The sequence below is a fragment of the Cottoperca gobio genome, chromosome 15 (assembly GCF_900634415.1).
Source record: "Cottoperca gobio chromosome 15, fCotGob3.1, whole genome shotgun sequence".
NCBI classification, from domain to species: domain Eukaryota; kingdom Metazoa; phylum Chordata; class Actinopteri; order Perciformes; family Bovichtidae; genus Cottoperca; species Cottoperca gobio.
Genome location: NC_041369.1, coordinates 5,940,772 through 5,954,420, shown reverse-complemented (window position 1 = coordinate 5,954,420; position 13,649 = coordinate 5,940,772). Strand labels below are relative to the sequence as shown.

Here is a 13,649-nt window from a genome sequence, read left to right as displayed (position 1 = left end):
CTTCATCAGCTGAAACAGACCATAATAAGGATGTGAATTTCATCCATGGACACACTGACTAAACACACTGACGCCACTTTTCGTTGTGTTTCGTCAACAGATAAGGGAGCTCACCCTCCTCATCTCCAGTTACATCAACAGTGCTCATCAGCAGAAGGCTGCGGCCCACCACCTCTCTGCCCCGGCTCTGATGGTGGCCCAGCCCATCAGCCTGAAGAGCAAAGAGCTGAGGAGCATATCTCCACCAGCACTGGGACGCCCCAGCAAGACCCCCACGCTGCTGTGACGCTGCAAACATATCACGCCCTGAGAAAGAGTTTTACTGAGATGCCTTTTTTACCTTGTTTGAATTTCAAAATGAAGGATTTTGTTTTACAGTTGCATTATTACACAGCTCTTCTTTCTTATCGGTCTGAACCTGTAGATTTGACTCTATGGCCCGGATTCATTTCTGGTACGTGACTACCTCCCTAAAGCATGGGTGCTCCATCCAGATGAGTTGGGACTCGTCTCCCTCCACTGTTTGGTATAACTTGATGTCACTGATATCATCAAACAGGATTTCTGGAAGTTGGTGTCCTTCATTTTAAGCAGTGAACTCCTAAAAGGTGACTTATGGACCTGCAGCAGTGAGCTGTTATGGGTACAAAGGTGTCCTGCGAACAAGATGCTTTGCTTAACATTCTCCAAGGACATTCTTTGTCTCTGTGATGAATGTGTGGCTTTTAAGTGCCGACTCCAAAGAGGAAAAAGTCAACACTATTTATTGACAGACTTAACTAGAGTTCTAATGTCTCATTATTAATCTAAGTGTGCTGTGCGGTTTATTTCCTTTTGTAAAGATGCTCTTTGAAGTCAATTATTGTATTCCCATCTTAAAAAAACAGAAGAGGCAATGATGCTTTGTTAAGGGATAATTAAGAGGGTGTTTTTGTATCTTTTCCCTTCTTCCTGCAGGGCACAATAACGCTACCAGGAGCTAAAAGCCTTACAGTGATACCACGGTTGTATAATGAAGGATACAGAACAATATGATGAAAGCAGGAGGCAAGACTGCAACTGCAGTGAAAAATGTTTTGTGTGTCCTGTTTGCAGTGCGATAGAGTGACGAGCCGTTGGTTGTGGCGGGAGAGTTTATAACAGGACACCAGTTTGGACCCTGTGTGCTCTTAGTTACTGAATAGCCAGGAGAGTGGTGGAACTTTAATCATGGACAAATACTTTGAGTCTTTCTGGTGCAGTGCATAACTGAAATCAGCTAGATGCTCCCACTCTGTATTTAACGTAGCATCGTGTAGAGCAGTAACGCAGGGTAGTGGTTAAATAAGAGGAAGATGGTAAGAGAATGTGACAAGTGAGGAAACAGGTTGGTGAGAATGTAATGCAGATGCTGGAATAAAGGAGAAGTACACTTCCCTTTTCAGTATATGACGGTATTTTAACCTCCTAAAGCCTAGCTTACACACACTGAGGAAAAGCTGCATTTGTACCAAACACTACATAGAGCTCCAAAACTCTTACAACCTTTCACATTGAACAAATACTAATTCCCTTGTTGACTAGAGTTATTCAACAAAACTCACATTTTCCAAAAATGTCAAACATGCTCACAGAGATGATGCAGGAGGAAAGGGTAGGTTCCCCTGAGTCATACGATGTACAACCCTTGTTAGTGACTGAACGAATACGTTCAGTTCATTAGCACGATAGAAAACTACGTCCTGCCGTTTCTTTGTCTATGTAGGCTTTAGAGGGAAGCAACAGGTTCAGATATAGTGACCCATGTACTCCAAAGAGAAACGGGTACTCTCCCAGTATCATCTGAAGCCTGTCAGGTATTATATTTATTTATCATAAAAATAATCATCCTTGGAATAAGTCTTAGAATTATTGTACATGTCTGATGCTTAAATAAACTAAATTACAGCAAACCTGTGTAGGAAAATCATCTTTCATATAAACAATCTACGCCCACTGGAAAGCTATAAAGAAACAAACCACAACAGTGAAACACTCATTTTGTCCTTCCTAGTTTCTCCCCACCAAGTTCCTCATTGGTGCAGGCAACTGACGTGTTGATACCTACAACAGGTGTCTGTCAGCAAGAGACACACCCTCATTCCTGTAGTCTCACAGAGAGGGGGAGGGGGAGGATATATGATACCCAACCTGTCTGAACTAGTTAGAGACATGCTTTTGTCCCTGTGTTGCTATGAGATGAAGGAGGGAGGGCTCACAGGGGAGAAAAACTGGGCGAGGCAAGAGAACAAATATACAAAAGAATTAATGGTTATAATCTTGTGGATAATATGCAATATTGAAACTAAGAAAGGCGATCAATCAACCACAGGAAGTCAATATTCATATTCCAACATGAACACATTAGTTTTAAAAAAAGGTGAATAAAGGCTGCTGTGCTTAGTTGCTTAGAGTCCTTTCATCTCAGCAAGTGTGTACATACTGAATGCGTTAATTATATTTTTCATGAACGAGGCAGAACCTGATTGACAGGTTGAACGCAGTCACAGTTTGAGGTAAACTAGAAATGACTAACCACCTCCCTCCACGCATTAACAAGGAAGTCTCAGCCAGTTCGACCAATACACAACTCCGCAAGTCTGGACTTAGACAAATATTTTTGCTACATTCATGCAGTGTTAAGAAGAAACCATGTACAGGTGTATTTTCTGTTAGAATGTCAAAAAAAAAGAGAAGCAGAAATTAGTTTCCTTTAAAGCAACAAAGACATTCAACACAGGGCTGCCACACCCATTCAAAAGCTCATCTGGGTGGGAAACCTGCATCATGTAAATCCACCATTATCCAAGCAGCCATCTTATGCGTGACAACGGGAGGTACAAAACAGTCATGAGTGTATCAGCACAATCATTTTTAACACTACAAAAGCAAGACAATGTAAAAAAATAATAAACCGGTGGCCACAGTTGCTTCCTCTAGTCTTTGCCCACATGATCTGCTCAGTTTCCCACTGAGGCAGTCTCTCAGGCGAACCTTCACAATACAAAAGAAACCTGCTCCACACCAAAGAGTCTTTTAAAAACATTTTTATTAAAAACACTCCAACAAAACACACATAAGTAAGAAACTGTACAATCTATGGCGCAGAATTTTAACCAGTCAACAAGTTCTAACATAAAATGTGGCATTGTCCAGGCAAATATTTGAAAAGCTAAAGTTCTTTATGGCATAGATTTAATGGATGAGTTAGGACTCAGTTTATAAATAAAATGGTACTAGCAGTGCCAACACAAAAAACAAGCAAGTTGATTCCTTTACAATCTGTATTCCTCAAGTAAAATGGTAAAAATGGCACCGTCCCACTGCAAAAAATCATTAATCCAAAAAGGTGATGTACAAGCCGACTCTTCATTAGACTCCACAGCAGTGATGATGACTTTACATGGCCTCCATCTCTCTTGGCTGAAAAAAAAAAAAAAAAAAGAGAACACAAGTTTAAAAAAAATAAAAAGACAGATTAAAAGCACATTCTCTGGTGCTAAAAAGTAACTTTTACACAGATTGACAATGTAAAAAAGTTACAGGAAGTTCATCTCACCTGGGCTTTGCTGTACTTCTGAAGCTCTCGCCTTCTGGCGAAGAACTACACACAAAAAAGAAAATTAGGTTTAAAAAAAAAAAAAAGACTTGCATGTTACAGAAAATATGTGCTTAAACTGAATAAATGACAAATGTTTTAGGTAGATAAATGCACTCACCAGGACCAACAGGCCGGCGACCACAGCCAGCACCACCACCACGATGACAGCGATGATCCCACCAGACAAGTTCTTCATGGTGAATGTTGGGGGCTCCTCATCCACATAGTACACCAGGATGTTCTCCATCTCCAGCTTCTGGCCGTCCACCATGGGCTCAAACTTGTTTGGGCTCTTAAATAGGGGCAGCACCTTCACCTGCAAGGGGGGGGGAGGGAGTGATGAAAGTCAGCCAATGGACCCCTTTTTCAGACATAGAAATGATAAAAATAAATGGATTTAACATACATCTTTCTCCATGTAGTAGGCCATGTTGGTCAGGTCAGTCGTGCGTTCTCCCTTTGGCTTCTTCACATCCACCACAATCATGCGGGCCTTAGGGTCATACTGCAGGGGAACAGACAAGATGCTTTGTTAGTGGGGTGTTTTTGTAATGTTCTGACAATTTAATGCATTATGGCAACATCGTTCTTGAAACTTTCGTGTCAATAAAGTCCCTCTGAAATTTGACAAATGTATAAGTCAAAACTTCCAATAAAATATACAAAAACGTAATTAGGAAATATTATGCCGCCAATTTAAGCACTCACCTCGACATCCTTCACCATATCCTTGTTAAATTTGTTGTAACGTGTGTAAATGGCTTCCACAATGGCACTGTATTAAAGCAAGAAATGACAATTATGAAATATAAAAAAAACTGAGGTAAACAACGAATTTTCTTTAATTCATAAAAAGTGTACTGTTAAATATACTTACGGCTTCAAATTGTTGACATTCACTGGAGTGGTCACAGGTTTGTGTGTCAGCTGAAGCCGGACCCAGCTGGAGGAAAAAGGTAAACATTTAGCATGGAACACTGGTACTTTTCATCCTGACCTCCCACACTGATGAGGATGATATTACTTACTTGGTCTCCACCAGCTTTTCACACTTGAGATTCTCGTCGCCCTTGTCAGTTCTACGAACGCCAGCACTGTTGACACACCAGCACTCCTTTGTGTTGTTGCACTGCTTGGCCCTGAATTTGCCATCAGCCTCACAATCTGGGTCATAGATGCCGTCGTTGTCCACAAAGGCAGACTCCACTGGCTTTCCTCCAGTACGGGTGTCCTGGCCCTTTCTAGCTCTGTACATCTCAACCTTCATCAAGTAGCACTTAGGGACCACTGAAGGTGAAAAAAGGGGCACATCATGAGCAGGAGAGAACTAAACAACCTGCAAAAGAAAGGCTGCAGAGAAGGAAGGCTACAGGCCTGAACACAACATCATATTTTACTTACAGGCTTTGCAGTCCAGCGTCTGTTTCTCGCCGGCGCCGACCAGTACGATACACTTACATGGCGGTCCCTCACAGGTGGCCCACTTCATAGTTTCACATGAACCTAAGCAGAGACAAGGATTCGTCATTCAGAAACCCAACTAGCATGTTAGTGATACTCAAGAAGAACTTGGAAGTAAAAAAAAATAATCACTTAATAACTCAATTATCTATTGACCAAACTTAATGCATCATAGGCAAGTATTTATTGTATTGTCCTTTATACAGCCCTATAAGCAGAGGGCGAAGCAGGTAGACTAGCAGGTTTATCAAACACCTGGGCGTTGGTTACTCCAAACAGACAAGTCCCCTGAGAGCGGCACAAATCCTCCCAACCCCCACTCAACAACGAAACTATCTACGTTTGATATCCAAACATCTGTTACTTCCGTTTCCCCCCCCCGCTCTTCTCGCTAATTAAGTCACGTTATACGAGCAAACATTACACTTAAGGTAAGAAAGATATGAAGATATCAACTACAGGCCGTTAGCACACCACATACCAAAAAGGTAACATTCAAACTTTCCGTTCCTGTTGGAACTAAAACTATCCAAATTCCAAAGGAAATGTGCTCAGAATTAAAACATTGTAAAATCACAATTAGGCGATATGTTAGTCCGAACTGCGTGGTAAGACATTTTTAAGACTAATAAAAGTTTAAGAAATCAAACTACTTACAATCTTGAGCTGACGCTGTTGCAGCAAAGGCAACGACAACAAGAGCAATCCACATTTTCATCATGATGAAGTTAAATAAACCTTCAAACGAATTAATGAAAAGTTTCCTCGTTGGCTTTCTATCCGTCCGTCGTCCACAGAGGTCAAAGATAGAGTAAAGAATGGCGTCCCGAGTATACAATGCTTCCTTTTTCTCTCTCTGCAGGTGTGTCCTGATTTCTGGTCGAACCTGTTTGGAGAGAAACTCCAGAAGCGCGCGCGCACACAAAAAAGGTGAGGACTCAAAAAAGCGCGAGCTCTGATAGGTAGTCGATTATAAGTATATCCCTTTCGGTGGTTGTTGTCCAACTGACAAAGAGCTGTTATGAAGTACATTTATAAGACAGGTAGTCTATTGACGTCACTTTAATTAGCATTTCGAAAGAGGGGGGGTCAAACACACCTTTTTCCCGGTATGCCCATATTTGGTCTCTCTCTCTCTCTCTCTCTCTCTCTCTCTCTCTCTCTCTCTCTCTCTCTCTCTCTCTCTCTCTCTCTCTCTCTCTCTCTCTCTGTTGACATTTTATTATTTCAGCTTGTCAATAAATCAAAGATTCCTCGATTTTATCTGACTTTTGGATAAACACTCAAGTAAAATGAAAGAAAAAAATCTACATTTATGTTAGTCACCAACAGTACTTTTGTTGTTCTTCAGACCATATTCTCGCTCAATTATCATTGTAAAACTGTCTTATTCTGTAGGCTGGGGCTTATAGTCACCTCCATATGTAAATAATCGCTATGATACTTCTGCAGGATGTTAATTATCACAGTTCACAGAGGTGTTTTTTGTGTGTAAATGTATTCACATATTCTGTTGTATCAATGAAATATGGCTGTGAGATAATATATATCTATTTAATCAATGTATACTATATTCCTGTAATGCTCAATATGTTATATTGTACCATTGTATGATATGTTATCACTTTGTATTTGTATCACTTTCCAGTAGGCGTTCCCTTAGGTGTTCAGACATCATATATCAAATGTTGTGCTACATTCAAACCATGTAGCTGTGTCCAGAGATGTGTTCATATTATATAAAGTATCCAAATATATGCACAAAATGCTTGTTTAAGCAAATAATTCTAATTATGTATCTTGTTTATGATAAACAGAGACACACTGTGTGACATGATGACATCATCAACTGTCCGAGCAGGTATCTTACCTGACAGAAACCAGAGGCTGGGAAAACATCTCTGTTGTTGTGAGTCATGCTCTGTTGGATGACACACGAGAGTCACAGGCTCAGGTCGCTTAAGAGATTATCTATCAGAGAAATATTCTCACAAGCAGTGCACACAATATTATTTATCCTTATTCATTCGTGTCATCAAGCAAGAATCAAGTGGTCAATACAGAAAAGGGAAGACACCTTGCAGATTGGAAGCAAGGGGCAAATAAAATGTGCTTTATAAATTGTGATTTTACTAAAAGCAAAGGAATGCTTGTGAGTGTATTTTAGCACAGGGCGGTCTTAACCAACAGGGAATGGCAGCTGAGGAAGGATGGTGCTGCGCCCTAGTACCCATGTGTATCAAATATAATTAATAATGTAAAGGAAAAAGAAGAGCATACCGTAGAAATGTTTTCCTGAAATGTCTGATTTTGCAAAGACATGTGAGACACAGACAGATTATTGTCATTGCAATTGACTCTCTGTATCTAACTGTTTCCTGTAAAAGTAAGATAGTAGCTGAAGTTTTAAATTCTAATAGTCCAGTCTTTGTTAATCATGATTTGTGTAAACCTATCTAGTGGGCACAGTTTTGTGTGAAACAAGGAGTTACTACACCACATTTCAATGGCTTTTAAAGATATTTGCAGCTTTTTGAACTGTTTTACTAATTTTAACTTAAAAGCAACCCCCGGTGCGGAAAAACGAAGCCAATGCAAAGTGCCAAAAACTGCGGTTTAAAGTTAAATTAACAGTTCATATTTAGCAGTTATATTCATATATGTATAATATATAATTGCATGTATTGATTATTTGAAGTCAGGTGTAAGAGGTACAGACGAGGGAAACTTTCATAATGTAATAATGCCACAATTCAATGCGTGTGTGGTATTTTGTATTTGCAGGCTTTCAGCCAATGAGACAGTTATTAACACATTGAGTTTCTTTATTAAGCATGGAACACATCTGGTATTAGTTGATAAGCTCACGAGTTCCCTTATAAACATACCCTTATTTGAGTCATGTCGGCTCACGCTTTGTCACAATCTCACTCGTCCTTACCATGCACTTTATTACATCAAATTACCAAATGATTCAGCAGTGTTTCCCATTATGACTATAATTATCATTTTATGTGATTATTCGACACCTTGTGCCATGACTACCAGTTTATAATGTAATGATGCTTTTGCTAGAATTTCTTTAATTGTTGTGATGTTGTAGAGCAGACATGTCAAACTCAAGGTATAATTATATCCAGCCCGCGATAATATGAATATTATCCAATATGTCTATCCTGTTCAATAAATGTTGACCCTGTTTGGCCCTCGCCGTCGTCCCAGTTTTTAATGTTAGCCCTCTTTGTGATTGAGTTTGACACCCCTGTTGTAAAGGGAGGGAATATGATAAAAAAAAAAACTAATTTAAAAAACCCCGATCTAATTAAATGAATAACGTCTAATATTCTTTGGTATGTTTGCCATATACAGATATGCAATGATGAGCTCTGGGTAATATGTACGCTGATGTTGTCCAACGTCTCTATTTAATCATGTGACGAGACAAAACAATATGCTGTAGCTAGTTTAAGTGCAACATATGTAAAGACTGACAAGCTGAGCACATCTGCAAGCCGAGCAAGCAGTCCTGCCTTTCAAATATAAAAGCGGTAGTAATAAATGCAAAAAACAAACAGTAGCAGAAAGTAGCAAGTTCACCAAATTAGATTCCTTACACCTTTTTATAAACTGTGCTTTGTATCTAATAACTAGCGTGCACTGGGGCCTGTTGTCTACCTTACTCCGCTGATTGAAACGTGTTCATTCACACATATTGTTCTTGAATTAATATTTCACATGCCTAAATAGACATCATTCAGATAAGGTGCTTTATTTAATTAAAAAGAAAATACTGTTTTGTGAGGCTCTTATGTTAAAAATGTCAAATCCGTATGACAGAAACATGTGCCGGCGCATACGTACATTTGTCAGAGTCCAAATACGTCCAACTTTTCATCGGATCGGAAAAGTGAACATATACAGATACGCATGTCTAACCTATTGATAGAGTATCACTTCCTAATACAAAATGTATCAGACGAATGCCCAACAAACTTTTCCAGCTCCGTTGGCCAGACGATCTGATACTTTTTAAATAAGTGATAAGCTATCAATGTTTGACATACGTATAATAATTCGTTATGTATTCGTTATGTATACGTCAGCTACAACACCGCTGTGGAAAAGTTGGACGTATTTGGACACATTTTGAGCTAATTTTCATATACGCCGGCATGTTTCTGCCATACGGAGCTGTGTGACAGGGCCTTTAAGGCTACTTTGCCTTGTATTACTAAACCCTTTCTGTGGAAGCTGAAGACAATTAAAAGCAGCTCACAAAAGAGTGCAAGTTATTTTCACATGTGCTTCTGAGGGCAGATCTGTCACTTTAGGTGTTGCACCTCTTCCCCGTGAGTTCTTAGATGTAACGCAAATGTTCCAGGAAAGCATCTTTTTTTATCTGTCCAATGTATACATTTGTTAAAGTTAAATGTATCAATCTGCCGCATTTTGAGAGAAAAACTAAGAAGTTAGATCGATTAAGAAAACAATTTCTGGTTAGTAATTTTGTCCTCTATACATAATTTGATCATAAACACATTAGTTGTATAGATATACAAATCTAGTCCACTGCCCCCACCCTAACCCCCCTCACACACAGCCACACCACGCTGCACACTCAGACATTTACCCACTGTCTGCATAGAATTTTACACAAACCTCTCTTCCGTATATTACATGTGCAAAGTGTTCTTTATTTATTCTCTCCACCTTCACCCCTGGTGGCCGGGCCCAGTTGCGCTGCACCGCGGGGGAAATGTGGCCCGACCACCTGTTGAGAAGTGTCAACATATATTTGGTTCACTATGAAACTATGGCGGGACAAATTAGACTCTGGCTGGTCGCCACAGTCTCGGTAACACAGGGCAACACAAACGTCACCTAAAACAGCAAAAGTAGGTTATTTAGGCTATTTTAATAGTGTGAGTACAAGGCTAGCAGAGGGGTGTAACCATCTTGGAATAATGTACAAGCTCTCCCAAGAAAACACAGCTCACAGCACACACTGAAGTACCTTAGACCTTTCGTGAGGCAAAGATTACTGGTCAAACAGTATATCTAAAAATGTTAATGATTGCTGTGTTGCATTCAGGTGAGGCAGAGTGTATGCTAACAGTGACACCTGTGGTTCAAAAGTTGTGCCCTAAATCCACACTGTATAATATGACTATAAAGCACACACTTTACATTATTCCTCATAGTATAGTGTGTTGGCAGTTAGAATATAAGAAAAACAATATATTTGTATACATTTAGTGTACAAACTGACATCTTTAAGTACAGTATACACTTGCTTAAGTAATTCTCTACAAACACTGCTCCTGTGCTTTGAGTTAAGTGTAACCTTTATAAACAGAGCCATAGTTAATTATACTGGTTGCACCTGTTATAATAAGTCAAAATGTGTGCAGTGAGAGAGGTCTGAGGGAGCAAAATTATTAAAGGCACAGTTCACCCCAAAATCAAAAATACATATTTTTCCTCGTACCTGTAGTGCAATTTATCAATCTTGCTTGTTTTGGTGTAAGTTGCTTAGTGTTGGAGATATCAGCCAAATTAAGATGATGAACATGGTACACTTTATGCCTTTTAAACTGTAGAGCAGTGGTAGCCAACACGGTGCCCGCGAGTGCCTGGTCGTCAGCAGAAAGCCAAGGAATCTCGTGCAGGGCCTTTTGATTATTTGCAATGGCAGTGCGGTGTATCTACACTGTGCTACAAAAGGCTGCAGCATGAGAGTCTATTCTGCGCTGAGTTTGGCGTTTTTCTAGTTGCCTCGGATTGAGCCGGAACAGGTGCACACCAATCACAGCCGGTCTTCATCAAGGTGAGAGGAGGAGGTGTCACTGCAGCCAATCAAGGGGCGGCGGTCACACATCCAAATCTGCATACTTAAATAGGGAAAACAAGGTGCATGCATCCACAAATTAATCCCCGCAGATAAATAAGGCCGTGGCCGTAACAGAGACATATATTGTATAAAGGGCTGAATGGTAGCTCCATCATGTCACTGCTTGAAAAGATTAATGAAATCTAAAATTAGATAGTAGAATTTGCCTTGGAATTTTGGTTATATCTTAAATTCATCCCATGTGTATAAGTCAATTCAGTTCACAATGATATAATTATACCTAGTTATGTTTTTAAGAGAGGTCAAACCAGAAACAAAGACATGCAGCTTTTAACAGTTTGGTGGCTCATTAAAAAAGTGTGTTGACATCTAAATGGTTTCTCTAAAGGAATACTTCATACTTTGATATATTTGATGGTCGTGTTGTGGGTGAAGTATTCCTTTAAACTCTCAAGTAATTATACTGATATCAATAGTGATTGTAAAATGATACATCCTTGATACAAACTGATATCTCCAACAAATTCAGAAGAATTAAAGAAATATGAAGAATGTCTAATCACTAATGAACAGGGGCCTGAAAGACATGTTGGTGTCCTGTCTTCTTACAGTGAGGAGGACAAACCGAGGCCTCAGGCGACCTGATCCACCTATTGTGCGAGAGCTGACACATAAGCAGGGGAATATGGGTGTTCCCCTTCCCAGAGGTTTAAGATGTCAGGGCAGTGCACGGTATGGTGTGATGGGCCATTGTTGCGAGTGCCAGGGGGTGGAGGAATCAAGACAGAGGTAGAGGAGAAGGAAGCTGTAGACGTAGAGAAGCAGAGAGATCAACAGAAGGGGAGTTCGCACTTTCTCCCCCAAGACTCAATGTCCATCAGGAGACGGGGAAATATGTGGTGAGTGCAAATATCTGCTACTGTTTTCTGTTATTATCCTTTTTTTTGTCTTTTTTGTTTATAGTATTGGATCTACTTTTAATGGTGGTCAAACACTTGTATGTCTCTTTTATAGTTAGCAAGTTATCATCAATCCATTTCATGTGACCCTGAATCAAACTTTATATTACTTAATATTAGATCACTTCACACATATAGTGTATCAGTATGTTAACCTTTAACCTAAAACCTGCGTATTATTGTCTTACCGACATACACTTGTTATTCAATGTTTACCATGTTATACATATTAAAAAACATTTAAACAGTTTTTTGATTAAGTTAAATTTGTCATAAACAACTATTGTCATGAAATGTCATTTTATTTACTGATGGATTGATTTCTTGATTTATACATTTTCATGTTCTATTTTTCCCCTCTAGTTAGTATCAGTAATTAATGTAGTAATGTAGGCCATAATTAGGAATGCAAGTCTGTAGTTGTATGTACTGTATAAAGCTCAATAATTAACACATTGTAACCCCTTTGTTTAATATATACAATAAACCAAACTGCAAAAACTAAACGTTTTTACGGAGGGTTATGTGCCGCACTATTTCTTGGCCTGGGTGTAGTGATTTCTTCCAGAAAGTCACTGCGCACCACAAATTGACATTATCACACTTTGGTTTTTGTACATATTAAACAAGATAAAACATGTTAGTTAGAAAGCCTTAGTGTGGCTAGTAGGTTTTTGAATGGTACACTCACAGGTAGAGAATAACTAACAGACCAGTTCAGATTAGGGAAGTGCTGAGTGTTGTCGGGCAAATAAGAAAACAATAGAGTTGTACTTTAATGTCACAAAGAGAAACCATTTCCTCATGTTTCAAATGTTTTCTGAAGGCTACATATATGTGTTGCAGATAGAGATGGACATTATGGCAGCTGTATCTCTGTCCTCGTTGCAGTTCCTCAGGGAGGCTTGATATGATTTACAGTAGACAGTTCTGCATTTATGTAACGGGAGTCTATCTCAGTGCTGTCCCTGTCCACCCGGGGACTTCTCCTGAGACACAGACAATAGCTTTGAGGGAAGATTCACATTTACATGGTAACCTAATCAGAACAAACCGGGATTGTTGTCATTCTTCTCATTATTCAGCTCAACTACTTCCTCGAGCCATTGCCTTTAAAAAAAAGTATTGGGATGACGGATAGCCCTGCATAACACATTGTGGGGAAACTAATTGTGAAGCACAACCCTCTGGTGTGTCCGGTTGGACATCAGCTAATCCATTACACCTCAAACACACCTTTATGCCAATCCTTTCAGAGGAACGATTAATCTAGAAAATAATCAGCATATTAATCGATAATGAAATAATCGTTAGTTGCAGCCTTACTTCTAAACAAGGGGTAAAGAAAGAAGATATGATTAGACCTTGGATCCAAGGAGTCCCACATTGTGCTCACTAATGAAGCTGTGGTCCCATCACAAAACTCTGCAAAAGTCAAAAAGTTTATTTTTAGTTGTCTATATTGGGTAAATCTAATTGTGTCACATTTGCTATGGGATACAATATGAATTTACTATTTACATTCAAGCATGCTGTACCAGTGTTTGCTGCAGTGATTATTAGGGGCACAGAACAACTGTACATAATAGACTTTTCAATAATTTGGTTTAAGAAAACTTTAGTTATTTTATGGACTTTTTGAAAATTTTAATTTGAGAGGATGATGACTTTTATTATTTGAGTAGATACTATGGGGTATATTAAATATTTTGAAATAGATATAAAACTTTTTAGAGAATTCAAAGAAAATATGCAAAGA

The 13,649-nt window shown here is 39.2% G+C and overlaps 2 protein-coding genes across 2 annotated transcripts in view; one reads left to right on the top strand and one right to left on the bottom strand.

The window, feature by feature from the left end:
• The window catches only part of plekhh2 (pleckstrin homology domain containing, family H (with MyTH4 domain) member 2), a 37,148-nt gene extending 35,222 nt beyond the window's left edge, over positions 1-1,926 (top strand). Inside the window, 1 exon segment of the mRNA XM_029450563.1 lies at positions 101-1,926. Coding sequence (XP_029306423.1) covers positions 101-286 — 186 coding nt within the window. The 3' untranslated portion in view covers positions 287-1,926.
• Positions 1,927-3,049: 1,123 nt separating this feature from the next.
• On the bottom strand, positions 3,050-6,093 carry epcam (epithelial cell adhesion molecule). Its single transcript, XM_029450020.1, has 9 exons — positions 5,738-6,093; positions 5,021-5,122; positions 4,648-4,906; positions 4,497-4,562; positions 4,328-4,394; positions 4,026-4,124; positions 3,738-3,935; positions 3,578-3,622; positions 3,050-3,441 (listed from the first exon to the last, which is right to left on the bottom strand). Exons 1-9 carry the CDS (start codon positions 5,799-5,801, stop codon positions 3,418-3,420), a joined length of 924 nt encoding a protein of 307 aa, XP_029305880.1. The 5' UTR covers positions 5,802-6,093; the 3' UTR covers positions 3,050-3,417.
• Between the last annotated feature and the right edge of the window lie 7,556 nt (positions 6,094-13,649).

Bases quoted from the DNA above. Each gene is read 5' to 3' on its own strand.
- epcam (XM_029450020.1), bottom strand. From the start codon at position 5,801: ATGATGAAAATGTGGATTGCTCTTGTTGTCGTTGCCTTTGCTGCAACA. The intron at 4,563-4,647 runs GTAAGTAATATC...TTTTTCCTCCAG, and splicing joins GAAAAGCTGGTGGAGACCAA to CTGGGTCCGGCTTCAGCTGA. The intron at 3,936-4,025 runs GTATGTTAAATC...CCCCCCTTGCAG, and splicing joins CCTACTACATGGAGAAAGAT to GTGAAGGTGCTGCCCCTATT.